The sequence below is a fragment of the Pelophylax lessonae genome (genome assembly GCF_965119305.1).
Source record: "Pelophylax lessonae genome assembly, chromosome: 2".
In the NCBI taxonomy this organism is placed as follows: Eukaryota; Metazoa; Chordata; class Amphibia; order Anura; family Ranidae; genus Pelophylax; species Pelophylax lessonae.
In genome coordinates this window covers 311,025,577-311,052,906 of record NC_138769.1, presented here as the reverse complement: position 1 = coordinate 311,052,906, position 27,330 = coordinate 311,025,577, and the positions used below count along the sequence as shown (strand labels likewise).

Below are 27,330 nucleotides of genomic sequence, written 5' to 3'. Positions count from 1 at the left end.
CCTATCAGAAATCAGCACAGGAATAATGCGTAGTGTTACTCATCATTAACCGCCCAAACAACCACCCACTGAATTTAATGATGGGTATACACGACACTATCCACGTATACCAAAATAGGATTTTAACTGCAGTGCTGAAATCAGAAAATCACCACAGCTGCTATCAGCAAAGGTATCCATATATGCTGAGCGCAAACGCTGTTTGTGTCAGAATATATAAAATCAATGCGTGGTAGCCGACGAGTACCTGCAAGAGAAACAGGTCACAAAAGAATGAAAAACATACAAAGGACATTAAAAAAAGTACAGTGGGAAGAGTAGAAGGACATATAAAATTACTGACACCACAACAGTTTTTGGATCCTTTTATTTTTCTTTCTAACTGTTCCTTGATTTGGGACTGCGATCTTCCAGCTTGGGTCTCTCAAAATGTCGATGGACATCCAACATCCTTCGAGACCCTGTGTTTGTGTGCCCTACACTGTGTCGTGCTGTACCCTACGCTAATACTCCACTAGTGTATGGTAGCGCTCGAAACATTCCCTGATGCAGAGACCAGGTTGGTCAGGACATTTGGGACAATAATAGCGGGTGTCACGCCTAAATCCGCGCCTGCTACAGACACAACATCTTCTTTGGGGCCATCTTTGGGTAGGGGTACTCGGGAGGACATGTGAAAAATGCCTCTCATGCAGCCGGCTCACTGCATCTGGAAGGGGAAGTTGGCCAGGCATGCCTCCTGGGTACAGGTAGGCAAGGATGATCTCTTCCTGGAATTCCCGGAAAGATCCAGTTCGTCCTGACGCCCTGTATAGGACAAAGGCGTTCAGCATAGCCAATTGGTAAAGGTAAACAGACACTTTTTTGTACCAGCGTCTGGCTTTACGGGCAACTAAATACGGCGCCAAAAGCTGGTCGTTAAGGTCCACCCCTCCCATATTAAGGTTATATTCGTGGACACAGAGGGGTTTCTCCATAACGCCAGTTGCCGTAGGGATTTGGACTGTCGTGTCTGCGTGAAGGGAGGACAGAACATAAACATCCCGTGTATCCTTCCACTTCACCGCAAGCAATTTGTCCGTTTTCAAGCAGGCTCTCGCCCCCCGACTAAGACGGGAATCTACAAGCCGTTGGGGGAAGCCCCGGCGATTAGGTCGCACGGTGCCACATGCGCCAATTTGTAATTCGAGCAGGTGACTAAATAGTGGCACGCTTGTGTAAAAGTTGTCCACGTACCAATGGTACCCCTTTCCGGATAAGGGTGACACCAAGTCCCAAACAATCTTACCGCTGCTCCCTATGTAGTCTGGGCAGTTGGGGGGCTCCACACAGCTATCTTTTCCCTCATAGACCCGGAAACTAACTGTATAGCCTGTGGCCCTGTCACAGAGCTTGTACAGCTTGACCCCGTACTTGGCACGCTTGCTGGGGAGGTACTGTTTTATAGCAAGGCGGCCAGTAAATTTAATCAGGGACTCGTCAACGCAGACAACTTGTTCGGGGGTAAACAAGGCTGCAAACCGCTGATTGAAGTGGTCTATGAGGGGCCGAATTTTGTGGAGCCGATCGTATACAGGGTCTCCCCGAGGACGACAGATTTCATTGTCGCTGAAATGCATAAATCGCAGAATTTGCTCATATCTCGCCCTGGACATGGAGGCAGAGTACATGCGCATATGGTGAACTGGGCTAGTGGACCAATATAGCCGCAATTCACTCTGTTTAGTTATGCCCATGTGGAGGGAAAGGCCCAGAAAGATTTTAAATTCGGAAACCGTTATAGGTTTCCAGCCGAATCGTCTGGCAAGGTGCGAATTTGGGTTGGCGGCGATGAATTGTTGTGCATATAAATTTGATTGATCCACAATAGATCTGTAAAGATCTTCCGTGAAGAACAGCTCAAAAAAGTTCAGGGGCGTAAAACCAGCTGTCTCCACGTGGATTCCAGATTGGGCGGTGAATGGGGGAAGTACTGGCGCTGTAGAATCAATGGGTTGCCAATTAGGAAATGCCAGCGCATCAGGGAGGGCACTATGGGCTCTACGGGCCTGTCTTCGAATACGCGGTGGCTGCGGGCCACTACTGGTGCTAGCCACCGCACCAGCTTCAACTGCACTTAGGGGACTCGCCACGTCACCAGGTGTTACTGCAGTGCTGATTGTACTAGGTCCAGGGTGTACTAGGCCGCTGGCGCTTGCCAGGTCGTCAGAAGGATGAGCGGCACTAGTAACCACACTCTGCTCCATACGAGCACCCTGCGATTCCTGCATCTCATCAACTTAAGAATGGGGTCGGGTACGACTGGGTCTAACAGGGACCTATCTGTCAACGGAGCTATCTGTCATGGAGCCGCTGCCGTCATCAGGTTCATATACTGACACTAATTCGGTCATTGTAGCTTCCCCTTCGCTATCAGATGACTCGGTCAGCATAAAACTGATAAGCTCTTCATCCCTGTACGAACGTTTAGACATTTTGGTAACTAAATTTACCTGTACAGTGATGCGACTCACAGGTAATTAAAGCACCTGGTTGTCGAAGACTGTAAGAATATTTAATAATCAATATCTTGCGCTCGTACTTATGTCAGAATATTTATACTGCTCTGAATATAGCAGTGTATTTATTTATGGTTAATAAGCAAAGATCTGTGAGAAAGGAGAGTCTCCACTTATGCCATAAATCAATGTCGTGAATTCTTTTTAATTGATTAATTTCTTTTTAAAAGCATATACCAATCTTAGTGAGTACAGTCTACAGCGTGGAATATATATAAAAATATTTATTCTCAAGACATGCAAACACAATATATGACCAAACAAGAAGTGACACAAAAAGATAACTTCTACATAAAAATACTAACTTCAAATAATCAATGCAATGTGATGTTTAGCTCAATAATGAAAGTGAAAGTAAAACAAAGTGAAACTAAAACAAAGTGAAAGCGAAACCAAAGTAAAAGCAAGATTACCATTTCTTCCCAGGTATAGTATAAGCCATAAATTAATGTTCTATATAAACAGACTACAATGGTCTGCGAATCACAGGGCCCAAAGTCATTCCACTGCAGAAGGAATGAGAATAAGCCGTGCAAAACGGAAGACTTAAAATTGCAAATAATGCATTTAATCTGATATTAATAAAAATGTATAAAAACAAAAATCAGCTTTTTAGAGAAAAATCTACCATGGTTTATACGGCTGGGATTGTAATCTCATTACCCTTAAATATGCAATATAAAACATATAAGGAAGGAAATAAACAATTGTTGAATAAAATCAAATAACATAGCAAGGCATAATTACCACACTTAAGATGGCCGCTAGAGTCCTAAGATGGATGCCAGTGAGGGAGGAGTTTCCTCCAAGTTTCAGATGAATGATGGACCAGGGAGTATGTCTGGATGAGTCTTTCGAAAAATGTAATAGCGTGTGTGGTGTAAGTGTGAGGTGTGTTGTCAGTAGTGTAATGTGTCCCTATCTCATATCTGGGTTGGTCTTTTGTATGGTAAGAACAAAGAGCTATAAAAATTACCATAAGTAAAACCCAGAGGGATGAAACATTATCCCAATTGGTCGGGATATTCTATACCTAAACTAGTGAGATCATAGACACACCTCTTTTGATAATTAACCCCATATTTGGATAATAAAGTTAAATGATTTCTCTATATGTGAGATTAATCATATAACACAACATAAAACTTTGTCTAGACTCCCAGTACATACATAAATGTCCACCTGTATCTCCATAATTCACCTGGGCAAGTAATGCCATTCCAATAATTATATTATTTAACACAATATAATATTTTTATATTGGAATATCTAAAATTATCTCAAGACTGCACCTGGTATTTTGCCTCCAGAGGGCAGTATCGTACCGTTCATTAGATTCTGTATGTAACATAATTTCCACCATGTTATCTGATGACCTACTGACCTGTCGGCTAGTGAGAAGCAATTAATTATTTGACCATGTCTTACACTGTCAATTAAGATGTCTGGCCTGTAGGATTTACAACACCTTGAGCACTTAGACTAGACTTCTCTGAAATGAGGTAACTAGTGACGAGATACATATGTCCTTACACTTATTAGAAAAAGAATTCTAAGTAAGATTATTACTGAGAATATAAACCCAAAATGTGATATAACATTCCTAAATATATATGTATATGCCTTACATAATATAATGACATAATTATGGCTAATATCTTCTCACATATGATAATGTATCTATAAAAACTTATATGGTTCATCTTTAAATGTCTGCTAGAATATACTGGGGTATTGTCCATTGTTATATACTTATAGACAGACTGAGATATCCCCCCTTAACATAGCGTCAGACTGACTAAGTTTTATCTGATCGAGATGTCAAAAGAAATCTTATTTACGATTACATAGAAATACAAAGATCTCTGTTGAAACCATAGACCCTTTGTAAGCCTGTGAGAGACAATTTGTTTAACAAGTATATATATATGAACTTTGTTTCACCTTAAAAACAAGATGGACGCCATCCTGTTCAGAATCTCTTATATGCATAATATGAAATATACATGGCTTTTAAAATCATTTTTCTTTTTACCTATTATTATTTTAATAACCCCCAACAGGCCCGACATATCCCCCCCCTTTCTTCCCAGTAGACAAGTGAGCAACTTAGGCCTATCTGGAAAGAAAGCTTTTTAAGGAGTAGTGGAAAAAAAAAAAAATGTCTTGTTCTCATTTTGTAAGAGAATAGTTCATATTGGGAATTGCTCATACCTTTTAAGTAAATCGGTAAAATAAAAAAAAAATGAGAAGAGAAAAAAAAACAATCAGTTCAAAATGTCAGTTCGTAGCGACTTTGCAATGTTAGCTATGTCACCAACTGTTCCTTGTTAGTCTCTTTGACTTCTGATCTCCTAGTAAAGAAACTCAAATGTTCCTTGAAATCTGCATCTCCAGCTTGTAAAGTCTTGATGGAGACAGAAATTAACTGCTGCAATGGCATTGGCAACTACCATTCAAAGCGCAGTAAAACAATGTTGGCAATCAGGAATCAGAGAAATCTGTTTGGACGTTCAACCTTGGATGTTGGTTGGATAATGAATGGTTTCAGCATGATCTAGAGTGTCATACACCTAGACTGAGGTTTTGCTCACATGTGCAATGCACCATTCTCACATCTCCTTCAACCAAATACAGGAGGTAGTGCGATTTCTCTCAATGGATTTCCTCGGATCAAATGCACAAAGATCAGTTGAAACAAATCTTCCTCTCCGTCAACAAGAATCTGTGGCGTCTCGCAGCTTGATTCCTGAAGAGGGACCTGATGCAATGAGGGGTTTCATCCTGAGCTGGGCTTTAAGGAGAGATGACCCATCCGATCGCTGTGTCTTTTGGCAAACATCATCGTCTGTACCAATCAACGACCTGGCATGGAAGGTTAATCTCTTCCTATTGGATGAAACATATAGTATGAATATACATTCTTATCAATTGACATTTCAATGCGATGTTGGTACCCTAAGCTTTCTCAGAGTTCTCCTTTAGACCACCATGTGATCAGCCTTTATATGAACACCACGGAAGGTGAGACTATATATGCGACCTTTCCTAGGGTGACTGACTTCTGGGGCTTATTAACATGGTGATGTATTTATCGCCATGGATACCACGCATTGAACAATAATATAATATTTGGTCTAAAATTTACCTACTACTTAGGAAAAAAAAATATCTCCCCCTATGGGGCATCAATGCAATTTATTGGAGGCAATAAAACTACCTGGCATTGAGGATTCCTTCTTGGTTACCGTATACAACCTTTAACCTCTTGACTGCATTATGTCATTAGGGTTTGATCCTCCTTGGTATCACCGTCATTGGCGATTTTTCAAAATGTGTCCGCTTTTGAGCGACCTGTGTGAGTCAGAGGGATGAAGTGACCACTGAAAAATAGGAGGGTAGTTATTATCTAACAACCAAGATTCCCTGATAGGGTTTCAGGATCCTCAATGCTGTGACCTGGGAATAGAATGGTGTTAGAACCTCTGTATCCTATGCCTTTATTCAGTGTATCCCTACTGATTCCTGCCACTTGGGCATTTAAGGATTTTGTGGCCTTTGGCTGGCCATAGGATTTGTTCCTGAAGAGGAATTTATTTTAGTTCTGGGCTGCAGTGCCCTGAGTGAACCAAGTGATCAGCTGACCCAATTTGGCTTCTACTCTGCTGAAAACTTTACAGAGTTGAATTATTGGCTCCGCCTCCTGCGGTGCCTATATCTCTCGGGTTCAGACATATGGGACAGATCCCCATCAGAACCAGTTACGCGGTTCTGGCGTGAGGTCTGGGCCTTAATGTCACTTGATTTTCCCAAGGATTTTGGGGATCCCTAAGATGGGGCAAATCCCTATTTATTTGTGGGTGTCCCCCCCCCTTGTTAATGGGATGTCCGGTGTCCTCCTTAAGGTATCCGGTGTCCCCTTGGGGCCTAGGTGGCATGTCTTGCTCCTTTGCCAAACTTATTATTTTTATGTACATGGGCAATACCTCAAAGCACAGGAATTTAAATTCCAGGTGGTTGTACTCAGACTCCTTCATTGAAGGGTGTTAGGCATTTTTGAGTACAGCAAAAAAAAAAATTTCAGTGGGGCTTTATGCTGTGTACATTTTAAATTGTAGATAACAGCTCTAGCAGCGTTAAGTTTTTTATGTGTGGGCCTAATTTAAATTACATCCTGCAGGCATAACACAAAAGGTTGTTTTCATAGGCCTCAGGGTAATCAATAATGTCTTTTTAAATTCTGGAGGTGTATGGTGTCTTTTTAGGGGTGCTAGTCTTTTTGCAATGACCTGATATGACTCATACCTATTTATGCATGGCTGCCCAATTTCTGCCCTCCTATATTAGGAATATGGCTGGGGTAGGACATGGACTCTTTGCCTGATTCCCCCCCTTGTCTGGGTCATAACCAACAGACTGGGAGTCATATCTGGGTCTATGAATAATTATTATATTTAATGCAGGATTAATAAAACATTTACCCTTATGCATTTACACCATGACCTTATGGAACTCTCCTATGTATTTACTGATGAGTTCCTGTCATTACAATGAACTGTTACATTTTTATTTTATATATTTATTTATTTTTTTTTCAAAATTTTCCACTGCTGATTACTCGGCAACTTCTTGCTAGAAACATTTTTCCTTGCTTAAAACTTCCTAATTATTGCATTAATCATTTACATTTCACTTTCAAATGGTTACTTTCATTACAGCTTCCTTGATAAAATTTCTGCCACAGTTCTACTTCATTTTTCAGTTTCACGCTACATTCTCTTAACTGAGGTGTCCCAATAGAGGTTACTTTCACCTGCTCAAGGAGGTTCCTAATCTCATTCTCTCATTTATTTGGAGTGGAGATTGAAACTTTACTAAACTCCTTTTTGCTGAGCCTTGTGGTGCAGTTCCTCACACAGACATAGTAAGATTGGCCATGACTCTAAAAGTATGTGACCACACTTCCTGACGTCTTTTGGTGTTAGATAAGCTTATTGGTGAGTTCATACATACAGGTTGTCCTCTACCCATGTCAGATGCCCTTTATTGGCCCGACTTTCTGAGGATTTTGATATATGACTCTAACCAGCATTTACATATTCCACCATTTCAGACTCAGAGAGGTGTTTCCACACATTTATGATATGTGCCAAATCTACTGGAGTTGTGGCATTACCATTAGGGACTGACACCTTGCCAGAGTTGGCAGCATGAACATTACCTGCTGTTGACATTTTTAATGCATTTCTATCACATTCACAATTAATAAAAAAAAAATCCAAAAAAAAAATTCTTTTTTTTTTTTTTTTAAGTTATTGATTATGTCACCTGATCAATATTTATGATTGGCATATGTAAGAAATCAATAATTATCTCAGCAGTGCCTCCATTATATGTAAGAATATTTAATAATCAATATCTTGCGCTCGTACTTATGTCAGAATATTTATACTGCTCTGAATATAGCAGTGTATTTATTTATGGTTAATAAGCAAAGATCTGTGAGAAAGGAGAGTCTCCACTTATGCCATAAATCAATGTCGTGAATTCTTTTTAATTGATTAATTTCTTTTTAAAAGCATATACCAATCTTAGTGAGTACAGTCTACAGCGTGGAATATATATAAAAATATTTATTCTCAAGACATGCAAACACAATATATGACCAAACAAGAAGTGACACAAAAAGATAACTTCTACATAAAAATACTAACTTCAAATAATCAATGCAATGTGATGTTTAGCTCAATAATGAAAGTGAAAGTAAAACAAAGTGAAACTAAAACAAAGTGAAAGCGAAACCAAAGTAAAAGCAAGATTACCATTTCTTCCCAGGTATAGTATAAGCCATAAATTAATGTTCTATATAAACAGACTACAATGGTCTGCGAATCACAGGGCCCAAAGTCATTCCACTGCAGAAGGAATGAGAATAAGCCGTGCAAAACGGAAGACTTAAAATTGCAAATAATGCATTTAATCTGATATTAATAAAAATGTATAAAAACAAAAATCAGCTTTTTAGAGAAAAATCTACCATGGTTTATACGGCTGGGATTGTAATCTCATTACCCTTAAATATGCAATATAAAACATATAAGGAAGGAAATAAACAATTGTTGAATAAAATCAAATAACATAGCAAGGCATAATTACCACACTTAAGATGGCCGCTAGAGTCCTAAGATGGATGCCAGTGAGGGAGGAGTTTCCTCCAAGTTTCAGATGAATGATGGACCAGGGAGTATGTCTGGATGAGTCTTTCGAAAAATGTAATAGCGTGTGTGGTGTAAGTGTGAGGTGTGTTGTCAGTAGTGTAATGTGTCCCTATCTCATATCTGGGTTGGTCTTTTGTATGGTAAGAACAAAGAGCTATAAAAATTACCATAAGTAAAACCCAGAGGGATGAAACATTATCCCAATTGGTCGGGATATTCTATACCTAAACTAGTGAGATCATAGACACACCTCTTTTGATAATTAACCCCATATTTGGATAATAAAGTTAAATGATTTCTCTATATGTGAGATTAATCATATAACACAACATAAAACTTTGTCTAGACTCCCAGTACATACATAAATGTCCACCTGTATCTCCATAATTCACCTGGGCAAGTAATGCCATTCCAATAATTATATTATTTAACACAATATAATATTTTTATATTGGAATATCTAAAATTATCTCAAGACTGCACCTGGTATTTCGCCTCCAGAGGGCAGTATCGTACCGTTCATTAGATTCTGTATGTAACATAATTTCCACCATGTTATCTGATGACCTACTGACCTGTCGGCTAGTGAGAAGCAATTAATTATTTGACCATGTCTTACACTGTCAATTAAGATGTCTGGCCTGTAGGATTTACAACACCTTGAGCACTTAGACTAGACTTCTCTGAAATGAGGTAACTAGTGACGAGATACATATGTCCTTACACTTATTAGAAAAAGAATTCTAAGTAAGATTATTACTGAGAATATAAACCCAAAATGTGATATAACATTCCTAAATATATATGTATATGCCTTACATAATATAATGACATAATTATGGCTAATATCTTCTCACATATGATAATGTATCTATAAAAACTTATATGGTTCATCTTTAAATGTCTGCTAGAATATACTGGGGTATTGTCCATTGTTATATACTTATAGACAGACTGAGATATCCCCCCTTAACATAGCGTCAGACTGACTAAGTTTTATCTGATCGAGATGTCAAAAGAAATCTTATTTACGATTACATAGAAATACAAAGATCTCTGTTGAAACCATAGACCCTTTGTAAGCCTGTGAGAGACAATTTGTTTAACAAGTATATATATATGAACTTTGTTTCACCTTAAAAACAAGATGGACGCCATCCTGTTCAGAATCTCTTATATGCATAATATGAAATATACATGGCTTTTAAAATCATTTTTCTTTTTACCTATTATTATTTTAATAACCCCCAACAGGCCCGACAAGACTATTTCAAGCTCTACCAAAAAAACTGCTAATGCTAGCAGGGATCAGGCCTGACTCTGCTAACACAGCGGTTTTGTGTCTTGTGTTTTTTTGCAAGTGACAGTAATCTATTGATTACTACACTTGCCTGGGTGAAAGGGTTAAACGCAGGTGCTGGCCGGAATCAGTGCTGATCGTGCAAACACCGCGTTTTGGGAACCCTAAACTATGGGGGCGCTAGTATAGTTCTGATCAGATCAGATATTGATCTGTTCAAACACTATACTAGAAATGGAAGTGTATGTGCGTGCGTGTGTGTGTGCGGTAATCAAGGGGTTACTTCTAAACTATGCGCCGGGGATCTGGGGGGGGGGTGGCGGGGACCCTAAACCTCCTTTGGGAAAGAAACTAGCTCGCTAGCGCAACCTCAAGTCACAATGACACTAATACAAAATACAGTAAAAACAGTATATTATGTGTGTATTAGTGCTAATGTGACAGAGGGTGTAGGGGTTAACTGGATGTGATCAGGGGGGATCAGGGGGTTAAATCTTTATTGGAAGGGGCTGGCGGGTATCCTACGGATAAAAGAAACGGTGGCAAGCGCTAAACCTGGTCACAAGTCACACTTATACGGGTATATAGAAAATGCTATATACTGTATACAGTGTGTGTTGTGGCAGGGGGTGTAGGGGTGATCAGGGGGGGGGGGTCAGGGGGTTAAATCTTTATTGGGCGGTTGGCGGGGACCCTAAACCTCCTTGGGACAGAAACTTAGTCGCCTGCGCTAATTCTGATCACAATCACACTAATACAAATATACAAAAACACTGTATATTACGTTTGTATTAGTGCTGATGTGACAGAGGGTGTAGGGGTTAACTAGCGGTGATCAGGGGGGGATCAGGGGGGATCAAGTGGTTAAATCTTTATTTGGGAGGGGTGGCGGGTAATTCAAGTGGAAAAGGGGGGGCCGCAAGCGCTAGACCTGACCACAAATCACACTTATACGGGTATATAGCAAAATGCTATATACTGTATACAGTGTGTGTTATGGCAGGGGGTGTAGGGGTGATCTGGGGGGGTCAGGGGGTTAAATCTTTATTGGGCGGGTGGCGGGGACCCTAAACCTTCTTGGGACAGAAACTTAGTCGCCTGCGCTAATTCTGATCACAATCACACTAATACAAAAATACAAAAATACCGTATATTACGTTTGTATTAGTGCTGATGTGACAGAGGGTGTAGGGGTTAACGGCGGTGATCAGGGGGGGGGGTCAGGGGGGATCAGTGGGTTAAATCTTTATTAGGGGGGGTGGGGGTAATTTGAGTGGAAAAGGGGGGGTCGCAAGTGCTACACCTGTTCACAAATCACACTTATACAGGTATATAGGTAAATGCTATATGCTGTATATAGTGTGTGTTGTGTCAGGTGCTGTAGGGGTTAATCGGGGGGGGGCGATCGGGGGTGAAATGTGCCTATCTAGCTGTGTGTGGGTGTGCTTGGTGCAATACTCACAGTAAGATGTGCTCTCCTCTCACGCTGGATCCAAAAAGACCGTTGTGTGGGGAGGGCACATCTCCTCTAAGCCTGTGTTTACATTTCACAGGCTTAGAGTGACATTTGATTGGGCAGGACCGATCAACAGGTCCAGACCAAAAATGATTGGCCTGGACCTGATGACTGATCGGTTCTGAACCCAATCGAGCCATCGGCGGCGGCGGGGGCGCGCGGGAGCGCGCACAGGGCCGGCAAAAAGTGCTGACGTAGCCCTACATCAGTTTGCCTGGCCGGGGCTGAGTGCCGACGTAGATCGTCGTGCGCCGGTCGTAAAGTGGTTAATGGGATATTAATAGGTTAACAGATACATCAGCCATTAGTTCAGCTTTTTATGAAAGCCCTTTATGCATGCTAACTGCATAATATGTTGGAGCAGACTACTTCCAAATGTGATCTTGAAGTGGTTACAGCGAAGGACTAATGAATAATGTACTGTGAAAGAAAAGTCTTTATTATGTTGTGTTTTTTTATGTTTTGTTTTATTATTTGATGTGAGTCAAGTACTTGACTTATCAACGCACTTATCAATTCTTTAAGCTAATAATTGGTGGTAAAAGTATAAATTATCAGATTTGTCCTAAAGTGAAGGAGAAAAAAAAAAGGATTTTTTTTTTTTACAAAACTGCCTTGTTGTAAGCTGTAAGAAATTTTTAGCAAAGAGTCAAGTAATAAAATATATATAGTACACATGTTAAGGTCACTTGAAAAGGTAAGGATACTTACTGGTCAGACAATAAATTTGTGTAAATTTCTGTCTTGGTTTTCAGATATGGACGCTATAAACTTTAAGGCTCGGTTCACATTGCTGCGATGGAAAATATTGCATGTGATTCGCACCGCACTACTCTGCAAATCACATTCGATGTCTGTGCGATGCGAATTCAGCCATACAGATTGTATGGCTGAATTCACATCGTATTCGGACGAAACTCATGCAGGACCCTTTTTTTGGTCCGCATCAGAGTCAGATCGCAAAGGCGTCCACAGCCATGCGATCCGATTCCTGTCCGAATTTACAGTTCGCATTGCGAAATGCAAACCAATCTGGGGGTGTCATTAACTTTGTATTGACACTCCCATATGGCAGTGTGAACTTCTTGCGAGTCGGGTGCGATACGAGTACCCGCAGTGGATCCTGCATCGCACCAATGTGAGCTGAGCCAAAGAGAGAGCAAATAAGGACTTTCACCACACTCACATTTGCATATGGAGAACTCTACTAGAGTCATACCTGTTAATGGGTTACCCTGAGTGCACATTGCATTCATTGTGGGACGTTCTAAGAACATTATGTTCTCTGCCAGAAATGTGTTAAACATTTAATGTACTCCACCATGCTAAACAAATTGGGTACATATGCCATCTTCATATTTCAGTTGGTGAGATGGGAAACTTCTGATCACTAGCTGCTCTCGACCCTGCCAGAGACATAATAATCACATATACTGTAGCAATCTTCCAGTGGCACACTGCTCTGCCAGGGACATCTGAGCCCAAGGGACACTTGAGTCACCAGCCACATATGTAGGCAGGGCTGCTGTTAGAAATCACAGGCCCCCATACAGCCTACCTGACAGGGCCCCCCTCCCTCCCAGCTGGAAGTGACTGAGGAAATAGATTTTTCAGTTCCTTTCTCTGCAGCCCCTGCACAGATGAATGAAGGCTCTGAGGCTTCTTGATCATTCACAAACGGAAGCATAGTAAACAGTTTACTATGCTTCTGTGATGACTGGACACAGGAGTGATTGGTACAGATCACTCACTGTGTTCAATCAGGAAAGGAAGGGGCCAATAAATTATATGCTATATGCTGTAGGCGGGAGAGGAGGGAAACCAGCAGCACTGCGGGCAAAAGGAGCATACAGGGGGGGCTGAACAGCAGATGGAAGGGGGCGCATATGCTAGAACCAATCCCCCTGCAGTGCAGCTGGAGGGAGAAAGAGGAGGAGAAGCTGACAACACTGCAGTGGAAGGCAGAAAAAGATTGGTGTCTGAAATAAGACAGTACAGCCCTCCCTCCTGCTCAGCAGGTGCCTAGACCCCCCTTTTAAACTGATGGGGCCCGGGCCCAGTACAGGAGGGCTGGCTGTACTGCCTTATTAGAGGACCTGTATATAGGAAAAAAGACTTCATTCACTGGTGACCATGCATGTATTTAACACTGCAGTACAAAAGATCCATATGAATAACCACTTGCCGACCGCCCACCGCAGATTTACTGCAGCAGGCTGGCTCTGTTGCATGAAAAGACGTAGCCCTACGTTGGTGGTATGTGTGGTTCTGGGGGGCAAGTGTGCACCGCCGACGGCACGCTCCCATCCTCACTAGGCAGCGGGGATGCCGATCCACGGGACCGGCGGCTGCAATTGCCGCTGGGCACCCGCGATCGCTCCCCGCTTAGAGAGAAGGACGGTCAGCTGTTGTAAACACAGCTGACCGTTCTTCTCTCTGAATTGGATCACTGGTCTCTATGATCATTTCACAAGCCCCTCCCCCCATTAGTAAACACTCCCCTAGGCTCATACTTTACCCTTTGATCACCCCTGGGTTAACCCCTTCCCTGCCAGTGTCATTATTACAGTAACAGTGCATATTTTTAGCACTGATTACTGTAGTAATGTCACTGGTCCCCCCAAAAGTGTCAAAAATGTGTCAAAAATGTCAGTTAGGTGTCCGATTTGTCCGCCGCAATGTCGCAATCCCGATGAAAATCACAGATCGCCGCCATTACTAGTAAAAAAAATAAAAAATAAAAATGACATAAATCTTTACCCTAGTTTGTTTTTTTTTTTTACCAAAAATATGTAGCAGAATACAAATTGGCCTAAAATGTTGAAAATTTTAGATTTTTTATTTTGGGGGGGGGGGGGGGGTTATATAGCAAAATGTGAAAAATATATATATTTTTTTTTTACAGAATTGTCACTTTTTTTTTTTTGTTTATATCGCAGAGGTGATCAAATACCACCAAAAGAAAGCTCTATTTGTGGGGGGGGGGAAAGGACATCAATTTTGTTGTGGTACAGTGTTGCACGATCGCGCAATTTTCCGTTAAAATAACGCAGTTCAAATCGCAAAAAATGGGCTGGTTATTAAGGGGGCAAATCCTTCCGGTCCAGAACTGGTTAATTAGAATATGTTCACAGCAGGAGGTGAAAATATATAGCCAACAAAAGGATTCCTCTGAGATTACGTTCAGAGAAATCTCAAATGAGTTTGCGAAGAAGTGCAATAACTGTTTGTCAAACTGTTCATTCAGGTTGATAGATTTAAGCATTTCTCAGGAAGTCGGGAAGAAACATAGGTCAAACAAGATGTCCTCAACGCAGCAGGAATGTTAAAAAATACGCTCCGTGATTCATTTATCCTCAACTGATTTGACAAAGTCAGGAAAAGCGTTTGACTGTCTGATTCTGCTACTAATCATTTTAATTTGTTCCAAACCATTGTAGATGTTATAGGAATTGTAAGAATTTTTTCTTTGGAAAACAGTTTTCTGAACAATATAGGCACTATGGTTGCAGACAGACCTATTTCCTCTCCAACAGAGTGTGCTACAGAGCAGGATGATCCAGATGGAATTTTTGCTGACCACCTAACTGGGAAAATACGACATGACCTTGACACCTAATACCGGGGTTATGGCCGCAGCTAGATACAAAAACTACAGTATTGTTTTTCCCTCAGACGGTCTTTCTGAGAAAAGTGATTCGAATGGCAAATTTGCTGCTGGATTACATTTAAAAATGCTGCCTCCTGCCACTTTACAGTGGTCCCCAGGCTTACCTGGATGATGGGTAGCCCCGGGAACAGATCGGACGCTGGCAGTGGCTGATCACAGATATGAGCGAAGGAAAGATAGCCTCTGCTCATTTTTATGGCCTAGGACAGGGATAGTAATCCTTGGCACACCCAGATGTTTTGGAACTACATTTCCCATGATGCTCATGCACTCTGCAGTGTAGTTGAGTGAGCATTATGGGAAAAGTAGTTCCAAAACATCTTGGGTGCCAAGGTTCACCATCACTGACCTAGGAGGACCAGAGCGACGTCATGACGGCCCAATGTAATGGCACTTTTCCACTGCAAGTACCGGCTCGTACCGGCTTGGCTCTACTCGGCCCTGCTTGTCCCGGTTTGCTTTTCCACTGCTGGTACCGCATGGTACGGTGTTGGAACGGTTCGGTACGGTACGGTATAGGTTTGCTTTTCCACTAAAGTAGTACTAAAGTTAAGTGGGTGGGATAACAACGGGTGGGTGGGATTCTCTGACCAATCAGTGGCTAGTAGTGACTGCATGCAAAGGATTGTGGGATATGGTACCAGTTTGGTACCTGTTGGAACCACAATTGAGTAGGTACTGTTTTTTCAGAGCCGTACCGTACCGTACCGTTCGGTTCCATGCAGTGGAAAAGCAAACCTATACCGTACCGAACCGTTCCGACCCTATACCATGCGGTACCAGCAGTGGAAAAGCACAAAAGCGTGCCGAACCGTTACGGTTCCATGCAGTGGAAAAGCGCCATAAACAAGGCAATTATTTTTTTTATTAAAAACATTAGATCAATGTTGTTTTGTTTTGTTTTTCCAATCGAATGCTCTCCATTGTAGAGGAGAGATGTCAGGTGAGGCTCTGGGGAGCGAGCGAGCGCGCCGCCGGAGGCGCGCTCACGCTCCCGCTCGCTCACGGACCCCCCCCCGCGCGTGTGCCCGGCGGACCCGATGTCCACCGGGCACTCACGATCGTCCGTTAGAGCAGGAGAAAGGCAGGCGGCTGATGTAAACAAGCCGCCTGTCATTCTCCCCTGTGTAAGAACAGTGATCATACGGTTCTACTATGTAGGACCGTTGATCACTGTTCCTACACCTCAAGCCACAGCCAATCACAGTTAGAATCACGCCCCTAGGGACACACACCACCCCTCCCTCTCAAATAAAGTTAACCCCTTCACTGCCAGTGTCATTTTATAGTAACAGTGCATATGTATAGCACTGATTACTGTAGTAATGTCACTGGTAACCCCAAAAGTGTCAAAAATGTCAGTCAAGGGTCCGATCTGACCGCCGCAATGTCGCAGTCCCGCAAAAAAAAATTGCAGATCGCCGCCATTACACGTTAAAAAAAAAACAACAAAAATGACAAAAATCTTTCCCTTAGTTAGTAAACGCAATAACTTTTGCGCAAACCAATCAAAATACGCTTTTTGCGATTTTTTTTTTTACCAAACATATCTAGCATAAAACAAATTGGCCTAAAATGTTAAAAAAATTTGATTTTTACATTTTTTTGGGGGAATTTCATATAAAAAATTTTGACAAATATTGTTATATTTGCAAAATTGACGCTCTTTTTTGTTTATAGCGCATGATCAAAAAATCGCACAGGTGATCAAACACCACCAAAAGAAAGCTCTGTTTGTGGGAAAAAAAGGACGTCAAATTCGTTTAGGTACAGCATCGCACGACCGCGCAATTGTCCGTTAAAGTCAGGCAGTGCCGAATCGCAAAATACCCCCTGGTCAGGAAGGGGGTAAAATCTTCCGGGGCTTAAGTGGTTAAAAGCATTACATCTGTTTTTTTTTTTTTCCAATCGAATGCTCTCCATTGTGGAGGAGAGATGTCGGGTTGTATAGACCACAGGTCTCTCCATAAAGAGAACCTGTCAAGCTGTATTGTTAACACAAGGGATGTTTACATTTCTTGCTATAGCAATAAAAGTGATGAAAATGTTTTATGCCCCAATGTAAACAAGGCCATTTTTTTTTTTTTTAAAGCATCAGATCAATTTTTTTTTTCCAATCAAATGCTCTCCATTATAGAGGAGAGATGTCAGGTTGTATAGACCTCAGCTCTCCAAAAAGAGGACCTGTCATGCTGTATTGTTATCACAAGGGATGTTTACATTTCTTGCTATAGTAATAAAAGCGATCAAATATTTTTTGTTTAAGGGGCAGTGTAAAAAGAAAAAAAGAATTAATAAATAATATTAACGCAACATCATCTTTCATATTTTATAAAAAAAAAATGTGGGTATTGTCGTGTTTTGTTTCTTTTCTTTTATTAGCCATTAATTTATTTTGTTTTGTTTTTAAATTGCATTTGAAAAACCTCTGCGCAAAAACCGCGTGACATAAAAAATTGCAACAACCTCAATTTTATTCTCCAGAGCCTCTGCTAAAATAAAATATAATGTTTGAGAGTTCTAAGTAATTTTATAGGAAAGAGTGTATATACAAATACACTGTGTATACACACAATACTGTGTGTATATACAGTACAGTGTATATATATATATATATATATATATATATATACAGTATCTCACAGAAGTGAGTACACCCCTCACATTTTTATATATATTTTATTATATCTTTTCATGTGACAACACTGAAGAAATGACACTTTGCTACAATGTAAAGTAGTGAGTGTACAGCTTGTATAACAGTGTAAATTTGCTGTCCACTCAAAATAACTCAACACACAGCCATTAATGTCTAAACCACTGGCAAAAAAGTGAGTACACCCCTAAGTCAAAATCTCCACATTGGGCCCAAAGTTTCAATATTTTGTGTGGCCACCATTATTTTCCAGCACTGCTTTAACCCTCTTAGGCATGGAGTTTACCAGAGCTTCACAGGTTGCAACTGGAGTTCTCTTCCACTCCTCCATGACGACATCACAGGGCTGGTGGATGTTAGAGACCTTGCGCTCCTCCACCTTCAGTTTGAGGATGTCCCACAGATGCCCAATAGGGTTTAGGTCTGGAGACATGCTTGGCCAATGCATCACTTTTACCCTCAGCTTCTTTAGCAAGGCAGTGGTCGTCTTGTAGGTGTGTTTTGGGTCACTATCATGTTGGAATACTGCCCTGCGGCCCAGTCTCTGAAGGGAGGGGATCATGCTCTGCTTCAGTATGTCACAGTACATGTTGGCATTCATGGTTCCCTCAATGAACTGTAGCTCCCCAGTGCCAGCAGCACTCATACAGCCCCAGACCCATGACACTCCCACCAACATGTTTGACTGTAGGCAAGACACACTTGTCTTTGTACTCCTCACCTGGTTGCCGCCACACACACTTGACACCATCTGAACCAAATAATTTATCTTGGTCTCATCAGACCACATTACATGGTTCCAGTAATCCATGTCCATAGTCTGCTTGTCTTCAGCAAACTGTTTGCAGGCTTTCTTGTGCATCATATTTAGAAGAGGCTTCCTTCTGGGATGACAGCCATGCGTACCAATTTGATGCAGTGTGCCATGTATGGTCTGAGCACTGAAAGACTGACCCCCCACCCCTTCAACCTCTGCAGCAATGCTGACAACACTCATAAGTTTGTTTCCCAAAGACAACCTCTGGATATCACGCTAAGCACGTGCACCCAACTTCTTTGGTGGACCATGGCGAGGCCTGTTCTGAGTAGAACCTGTCCTGCTAAACTGCTGTATGGTCTTGGCCACTTTGCTGCAGATCAGTTTCAGGGTCTTGCCAATCTTCTTATAGCCTAGGCCACCTTTATGTAGAGCAACAATTCTTTTTTCAGATCCTCAGAGAGTTCTTTGCTATGAGGTGCCATGTTGAACTTCCAGTGACCAGTATGAGAGATTGAGAGCCATAACAACAAATGTGACTTTAACGGACAATTGCGCGGTCGTACGAGAGCTGTACCCAAACTAAATTGACGTAATTTTTTTTCCCACAAACAGAGCTTTCTTTTGGTTGTATTTGATCACCTGTGCAATTTTTATTTTTTGCGCTATAAACAAATAAAGAGCGACAATTTTGAAAAAAATAACAATATTTTTCACATTTTTTTATATAAAATCCTCAAAAAATGAAAAAGGAAAAATCAAGAAAGGAAAAATCAAAATTTTTTAACATTTTAGGCCAATTTGTTTTTTGCTACATATTTTTGGTAAAAAAAATTTCAATAAGTGTATTTTGATTGGTTTGCGCAAACGTTATTGCGTTTACTAAATACGGGAAAGATTTATGTCATTTTTATTGTTTTTTTTTTTACTAGTAATGGCGGCGATGTGCGATTTTTTTTTTGCGGGACTGCGACATTGTGGCGGACAGATCGGACCCCTAACTGACATTTTTGACACTTTTGGGAGTACCAGTGACATTACTACAGTAATCAGTGCTAAAGATATCCACTGACACTGTAAAAATGACACTGGCAGGGAAGGGGTTAAATGTGCCCCTAGGGGCGTGGTTCTAACTGTCAGGGGGCGTGGCTTGTGAAGTAATCACAGAGACATGCGATCCTATATAGCAGGATCACATAGCCTCTGTGATCACTTCAGGGAGAATGACAGACAGCTGTGTTTACATCAGCCGTCTGTCCTTCTCTCTCTGCTGCGGGAGATCGCGAGTGGGCGGCGGCCATCGAAGCCGTCGGTCACACGCGCTGACTCCCGAGCTAACGAGCGGGGGGCGGGAGCGCTCACCCCCTAGAGTCTCCTGAGCGAGCAACGTAGTACTACGTCACTTTGCCCAGGAGCACCTGCCTGCCGCAGTAAAACTACAGTGGGCGGGGCTGAAGTGGTTAACACACCTGCTCCCCATTCACACCTGAGACCTGGTAACACTAACAAGTCACATGACACCGGAGAGGGAAAATGGCTAATTGGGCCCAATTTGTACTCACTTTTGTTGCCAGCGGTTTGGACATTAATGGCTGCGTGTTGAGTTATTCTGAGGGGACAGCAAATTTACACTGTTATACAAGCTGTACACTCACTACTTTACATTGTAGCAAAGGGTCATTTCTTCAGTGTTGTCACATGAAAAGATATAATAAAATATTTACAAAAATGTGAGGGGTTTACTCACTTCTGTGAGATACTGTACATACATACATATATATATATATATATACACGGGGCTTTTTTTCTCAGAAAATAGGTGCAGGAACTCACCCCCCCACCCAAACCCCACCCCCAACCACACCCAAAACCCACCCCCAACCACGCCCAGACACACCTTCTTTAGAGGAGAGAAGTACAGCGGCGCCAAATGATTGTAATAAGTTAGGGCTTAGAACTGCGTATCACAATATAGGACTCAGGACTTCATAACACACAGGGCTCAGGACTGAATATTGTGCAGTGCATATAACAAAGTCGCAGAAAAAAAAAAAAAACAGCAAACAGGATAGTACTTACATTCAATGCGAAGTGTCTCTTTTTCTCAGAAATATGGAGCATATAGCCCTGTGTACAGATTGCAGGGATCAGGAATATGTAACACTGAACCCAGCACACAGAGCAGTTGTAAAGCGTATGTAATATGCAGTCCAGGATACAGAGTGCAGGGCTCAGGAGTATGTAAGGCAAAACACTTTGTGCAGAGTACAGCATTAAGCAGTACCATCCAGGGGCCTTTAATATGTAACATACAGCATACAAAGTATAGCGGTTCTGAATATGTAATCTACAAGGTGCTACAGAATTATCACCACTGGACCCTGCACACTGTGACATACATTACATACTCTTGGTCACCAACTCTGTATGCTTTACAGTACCCCAGAAAATTGCCTTGGTCTTCCCCCAAAAGTAACCATCAAATCATCACCTCTGCTTATCTCTTTACTCACCTCTGTGTCCCCCATCCACAGCTCTACTCTGCAATCTATCCACAATTCACCTTAGCCACACCCCCCCCCCCCATCAAAACCTCACCTCTGCACCCCTCTAACCACAAACTAAAGCTCACCCCAATCCACAGCTCTCACTTTTGCCACCCCCCCCCCCAAGTTTCACCTATGCACCCCCAGCTTCCCTTACAGCTTTCATCTCTGCACAACCTGCCCCAACCTTCACACCTCTAATTTTGCACAACCTACCCTCCCCTCCTCATCTCTCACTTTGCACAACCTACCTTCTTCCCTCTGCACCTCTAACCTCTGCTCAAAGCTCTCCCCCTCCCAATTCTCCTCTCTGCACAAATTACCACCCCCCAGCTGTCCTTTCTGCTAAAATTCCCCCCAGTTCTCCTCTCTGAAAAAATCCTCCCACTTTCCAAGCTCTCCTCTGTGCACAAATCCCCCTCCTCCACCCCAGTTCTCCTTTCTGCATAAATCCCCCCCACTTGCCCAGCTCTACACTCTTCACAAATCTCCCCAACTTTCCCAGCTCTACGCTTCGCCCCTTTTTCCATCGCTCCTTTCCGCACAAATTCAACCGACATTTCCAGCTCTCTGCTCTGCACAAATCTCCCCAACTTTCCCAGCTCTCCGCTCCATGCAAATTATCCCCCCTTTTCAGCTCTCATTTCTGGACAAACCCCCCCCCCCTTTCCAGCACTGCTTTATGCACAAATCCCCCTGACTTTCCCAGCTCGCCTCTATGCATAAATCCCCCCCCCCCCCCTCACACATAAACTTTCCTAGTTCTCCTCTCTACAATGCTCTCTAGTTCTTCTCTGTGCTCAAATCCTCCACACACTTTCACAGTTTGTCACCACCCCACCCCCCCCCCCCCCGCTTCCACCCCAGCTCTCCTCTCTGTACACACGTTGGTCAGAGACTGCAGATATGATACTAGAGATGGTCAGAGACTGCAGACATGATACATGACATGGTGCACATCTTGCACATCAGAGTCCCCCCCCCCCCCTTTACATCAAAGTTTCATTCACATCACAGCCCCCCTCCCTCAAATCAGAGCCCCCCTTCACATAAGAGTCTTTGCTTACACATCAGAGCTCCCCCCTTACATCAAAGCCTCACCTTCACATCACAGCCCATCTCCCTCACATCAGAGTTCCCCCTTCATATTAGAGTCTCCCACATCACATCAGAGTCCTCCAACCCCCCACATTATATTTCTGCCATCACATAGTCCTCTAACACCAGAGTCACCTCTTGCATATTAGAGCTCCACCTTCACATCACAGTGCCCCCCCCCCCCTTTACACACACACACACACACACACACAAGTTGCCCCCTACACATCAGAAATGCCTTCACATCACAGCCACCCTCCTTCATTTAGGGGGCATGTTGCTGCAGGCTGGGTAGAATCCTCTAGCAGGCATTTGAAGTCCTGTGTACTCCACACACATATTTTTACAGTATTCCACTCTGCACGATCCCCCCTCCCCCACTCTTTCCTAGTTCTCCTCTCTCTCTTCGTGATCTCAGTCTCTGCAGAGCTCTCTCCCATTCACAACTCAACTCCCTCACCTCTTCCACCGTCAGTGCTCCGGTATGTGCGGGCTTTTTTTCTTTTTTTTTTTAAGCCAATCGAGGAGCTGGGGTGGAGTTTCAGCTCTCCTCCACTCCGTGCTACAATTGTGAGTAGAGGAGAGACACAGGCAGCTGCTGATTCCCCTGCCGGGACCCGATGACTTGAGTTGCGTGACATAGGCTGGAGAGGAGAGGGCTGTAATAGGTTCCGGAAGGCCGTTCCCCCGCGTTCCGGCTGAAAAAAAGCCCTGTATATACATACACAGTATATATACACACACTATCTTGTCAAAAGTATTGGGAAGCCTGCCTTTTTATGCACATGAACTTTAATGGCATCCCAGTCTTAGTATGTAGGGTTCAATATTGAGTTGGCCCACCTTTTGCAGCTATAACAGCTTCAACTCTTCTGGGAAGGCTGTCCACAAGGTTTAGGAGTGTGTCTATGGGAATGTTTAACCATTCTTCCAGAAGTGCATTTGTGAGGTCAGGCACTGATGTTGGACAAGAAGGCCTGGCTCACAGTCTCCGCTTTAATTCATCCCAAATGTTTTCATTGGCTTTGAGGCCAGGACTCTGTGCAGGCAAGTCAAGTTCCTCCACCCCAAACTCGCTCATGCTTGTCTTTATGAACCTTGTTTTGTGCACTGGTGCGCAGTTATATTGGAACAGGAGGGGCCAACCCCAAACTGTTCCCACAAAGTTGGGAGCATGAAATTGTCCAAAATGTCTTGGTATGCTGACACCTTAAAGCGGAGTTCCACCCTAATTTTATACTTACCTCCATCTTCTCGCTCCGGGTCACCTGAAAAACAAATGGCTAATCGCATTTTTCTTTTTTACTTACCTCGTAGCGAAGAAAATATACTCACCTTACTTCCTTTTTCCTCCTTCCTCGGCCGCGGCCCGTCGTCACTTCCTGGCTCTGCAATGATTCCTGGGAGCTGAACGTCATCGCTCCCAGGAATCATTGCGCCTGCACCGGCCCCGACGTCAGTTCCGGGGCGCGCGCGTCATCCCCTTCTAAACAGCTTCTGGGCATGCCCAGAAGCTGTGGAGGGATGACGCGCGCGCCCGGAAGTGACGGCGGGGCCGGCGCAGGGCATCGTGGGACCGAAGAAGGCGGAAGAGGACTCCGAAGAGGATCGCGCTGGCTTCAAGCTGCCCACATCTGAGATGGCAGCGCTGGACAAGACTTTTTCAAGGTAAGTATTTGTCCTAACAGGTAAGTGCAACCTGGGACAGATCAGAGGCTAGCCATTGTGGAATGCACTAGCCCTGACTGTCCCAGGGGTATTTTTAAAAAAAAAAAAAAAATCCAGGGTGGAACTCCGCTTTAAGAATTATCTTCACTGGAACTAAGGGGCCAAGCCCAACCCATGAAAAACAACCCCACACTATAATCCCCTCTCCACCAAATTATTATAAAGTATGCTTTAGAATTTTATTTAGGCCTAGTTCTCACTGGTACAATGCAATTTTGATTACATTTCCGGTTTCATTATGTAAAGCAACTTGTTTGTTAATTTATTCCTGGGGCTTTTTTTAATGGAATTTTATGGCTAGTCAAACCCTGTTGCTGCTTTTTGAGGGGCCAAGAATTTCACTGGAAGGAGAGTGTAGGGGTAAAATAAATGAAATTGCTTTCCAAATTGCATCAGAATCGCACGTACATACGTTTTCTGTGGATTAATATGGAAGTCTCTAGGACCAAATCACACTGAAAGCACAATAAAGTAGCGCAGGAACCTTTTCCAAAATCGCTCTGTACTGAGTTGTATGGATGTGAAGCGGCACCATTGAAAACAATGTGATATTCATATTTATGTGATTCTGTCCGACTCAAGGTCATATCAGAAATCACACTAGTGCAAACCAGGCCTTAGTCAATACCAAGCTTCGATGGGGGTGACATTTTTTACTTCTTTGAGAAATCGTTTTATGGAATGATGGGAACCTCTTCTGTGAGCAAGGCATGTGGTATAGAAGATTTTAGAAGGATCTCTAACTAATTTGGTGGGGTGGGGAGGAGTCTCTTTTTGATCCTCCTCATTTTGTTAATCTTAATGATTGAAATATTTTCTTTATCAAGTCATTTGACAGGAGTAAAATACAGTAGATATTTTTTTAGATATTACCCTTCATGAAGATGTTAGAACAGCCTTGTAAAGGCAGATACTTATTGTAAATCCCCTGTGGGAAATAGCCTTTTGAGGGATGCTGGTTGTAATCCTAAACATTCTAAGGACGCAACCGCACCGACACAGAGTTTTATAGAGGGTTAACATTTAATCTTACTGCAGGATTAAAATCTCTTGAATATCCAGGTTGGAAGTTAAAAAGAATGAAAAGGGCAATAAAGAACTGCCTTTGGATGTCAAGGATATTTTATTTTCTGTTGGAAAAAGTTGAATTCGGCTTCATTTAGGTATTTGGCTCTCTCTGGATCAACTGTGGGTTTTGGGTTTTTAGGTTGCAAATTATGTTTTTTGTGTTTTCAATGGATGAGTCTTTCTCCAACTAAGCTATGGAATGTTTTAAGACACAATTTTTATTACTACTTTTTGTTTACTATGTATTTTTTTGTTCATTCCCAGGATGGATTTATTGACTTTTTGGAATTTATAGCTGCAATCAACTTGGTTTTACGAGGAAAAATTGATCAGAAATTAAAGTGGTATTTTAAACTATATGATGCAGATGGAAATGGATCGATTGACCGAAAAGAATTGCTAAGTATTATAACGGTAAGGAAACAAATCCACAGAACGAGCAACTAACTCTCTGGGGACTAAATACGTTTTATTGGAGTTGTTATACATCATTTTTGAGTCATTGCTCATCTTTACTTCTGTAAAAGTTTCTACCCAATGTTTTATGTGACCCTGATGCCATATAAATTTTTGTGGCATGATTCGAGCATTTTGTAGCGTTCAGTCGGGAATAATGAGGCCAAAGAAAGTTCAGGTTATATCAAATAATACAGGCTTTGTAGAGTTTCCAGTGAATTATTGATGAATATCTGACCATGTCTGGCATAAATATATGATCTTCAGATATTCACGTAGCCAGCAGTTATGCTCCACTAGCATATTATAATTGGTTGGTTGTATAGTTGTATGTAAAATGGGTTTAACAGACCTGACATATGTTAGATACATGGAGTCCTAGAGGAAAAAGTTCACAGGTGATAGATGAAAGTTGGCATTTAACCATGGCTAAAATAGTAAAAGATACTTATTTTTTAGATGTACACTTCAAAATAATGACTTGAAAAGTCAGCAAACATAAATTGTTAGTTTATTTAAAGAATGCTTTATATTATTTACGTATACCTAACAAGGCTCAAGGGACTTATCAGAACCACGTATTACAAAACTGCAAAAAATAGAGGATGTTACTACTTGCTCAATATTGCATCCTAAAGTGTATCTGAAGCTTAAACTTCTTTTTAGTTTTGAAGTAGAGCAGTGCTACCAACTAGGGATGATCGAACTTTTGAAAAGTTTGGTTCGACCAGAACACCCGAACTTCCCGAAAGTTCGGGTCCGGATTCCAGAACCCCATTGAAATCAATGGGACCCGAACTTCTGTAATCAAAAAACACAATTTTGAAGCCCTAAAACCCAATAAATGCCCCTAAAAAGTGCCTAGGGTTCTGGGTCATGCCCCAGGGACTATTAATCACACAAAAAAAGTTCTTAAAAATTGTTGTTTTTGATAGAGAGCCAATTATTGAAAAAATGATTGAAAAAAAAAAAAAAGATTTCTTTGGATTTAGTGTCTGGGGGGGGGGGGGGGGGGTCTAAAAAGTGTACCTGTGAAGTTTCAGCTCTGTAGCATGTCCAGAACCAGGAAAAAAAAAAGAAAAATTTTCTTAGAATTTTTATTAGCGCAGGGATGTGGCTCCGCTCCTATCACACCTATATGTGTGTATGTGTATATATACATATATGTGTGTGTGTATATATACCCCTACACAGAAGTTCAGATGTTATGCCTGCCTCCAAAGACGCCCAAAAAATGCCTGCAAAACCACACATGGGCGTTTTTGTTGCAGGCGTTTATTGGGCATTTTTTGGGCGTCTTTGGAGGCAGGCATAACATCTGAACTTCTGTATAGGGGTATATATACACACACACATATATGTATATATATACACACACACACACATGTGATAGGAGCGGAGCCACATCCCTGCAAATAATTTCATTAGCGCAAGGATGGGGTTCCGCTCCTATTACACCTATATGTGTGTATGTGTATATATACATATTTGTGTGTGTATATATACCCCTATACAGAAGTTCAAATGTTATGCCTGCCTCCAAAGACGGCCAAAAAATGCCCAATAAACGTCTGCAACAAAAACGCCCAGTTATGTTGTTGCAGGCGTTTATTGGGCATTTTTTGGGCGTCTTTAGAGGCAGGCATAACATCTTAACTTCTGTATAGGGGTATATATACACACACACATATATGTACATATACACATACACACATATAGGTGTGATAGGAGCGGAGCCACATCCCTGCAAATAATTTCA

At 42.0% G+C, this 27,330-nt stretch overlaps 1 protein-coding gene across 1 annotated transcript in view; it reads left to right on the top strand.

Moving 5' to 3' along the window:
- The window catches only part of GUCA1C (guanylate cyclase activator 1C), a gene marked incomplete at its 5' end in the record, with an annotated part of 199,750 nt that overhangs the window by 79,017 nt on the left and 93,403 nt on the right, over positions 1–27,330 (top strand). Inside the window, one exon of the mRNA XM_082248047.1 lies at positions 25,380–25,529. Coding sequence (XP_082104173.1) covers positions 25,380–25,529 — 150 coding nt within the window. The remainder of the gene's footprint in view (positions 1–25,379; positions 25,530–27,330) is intronic.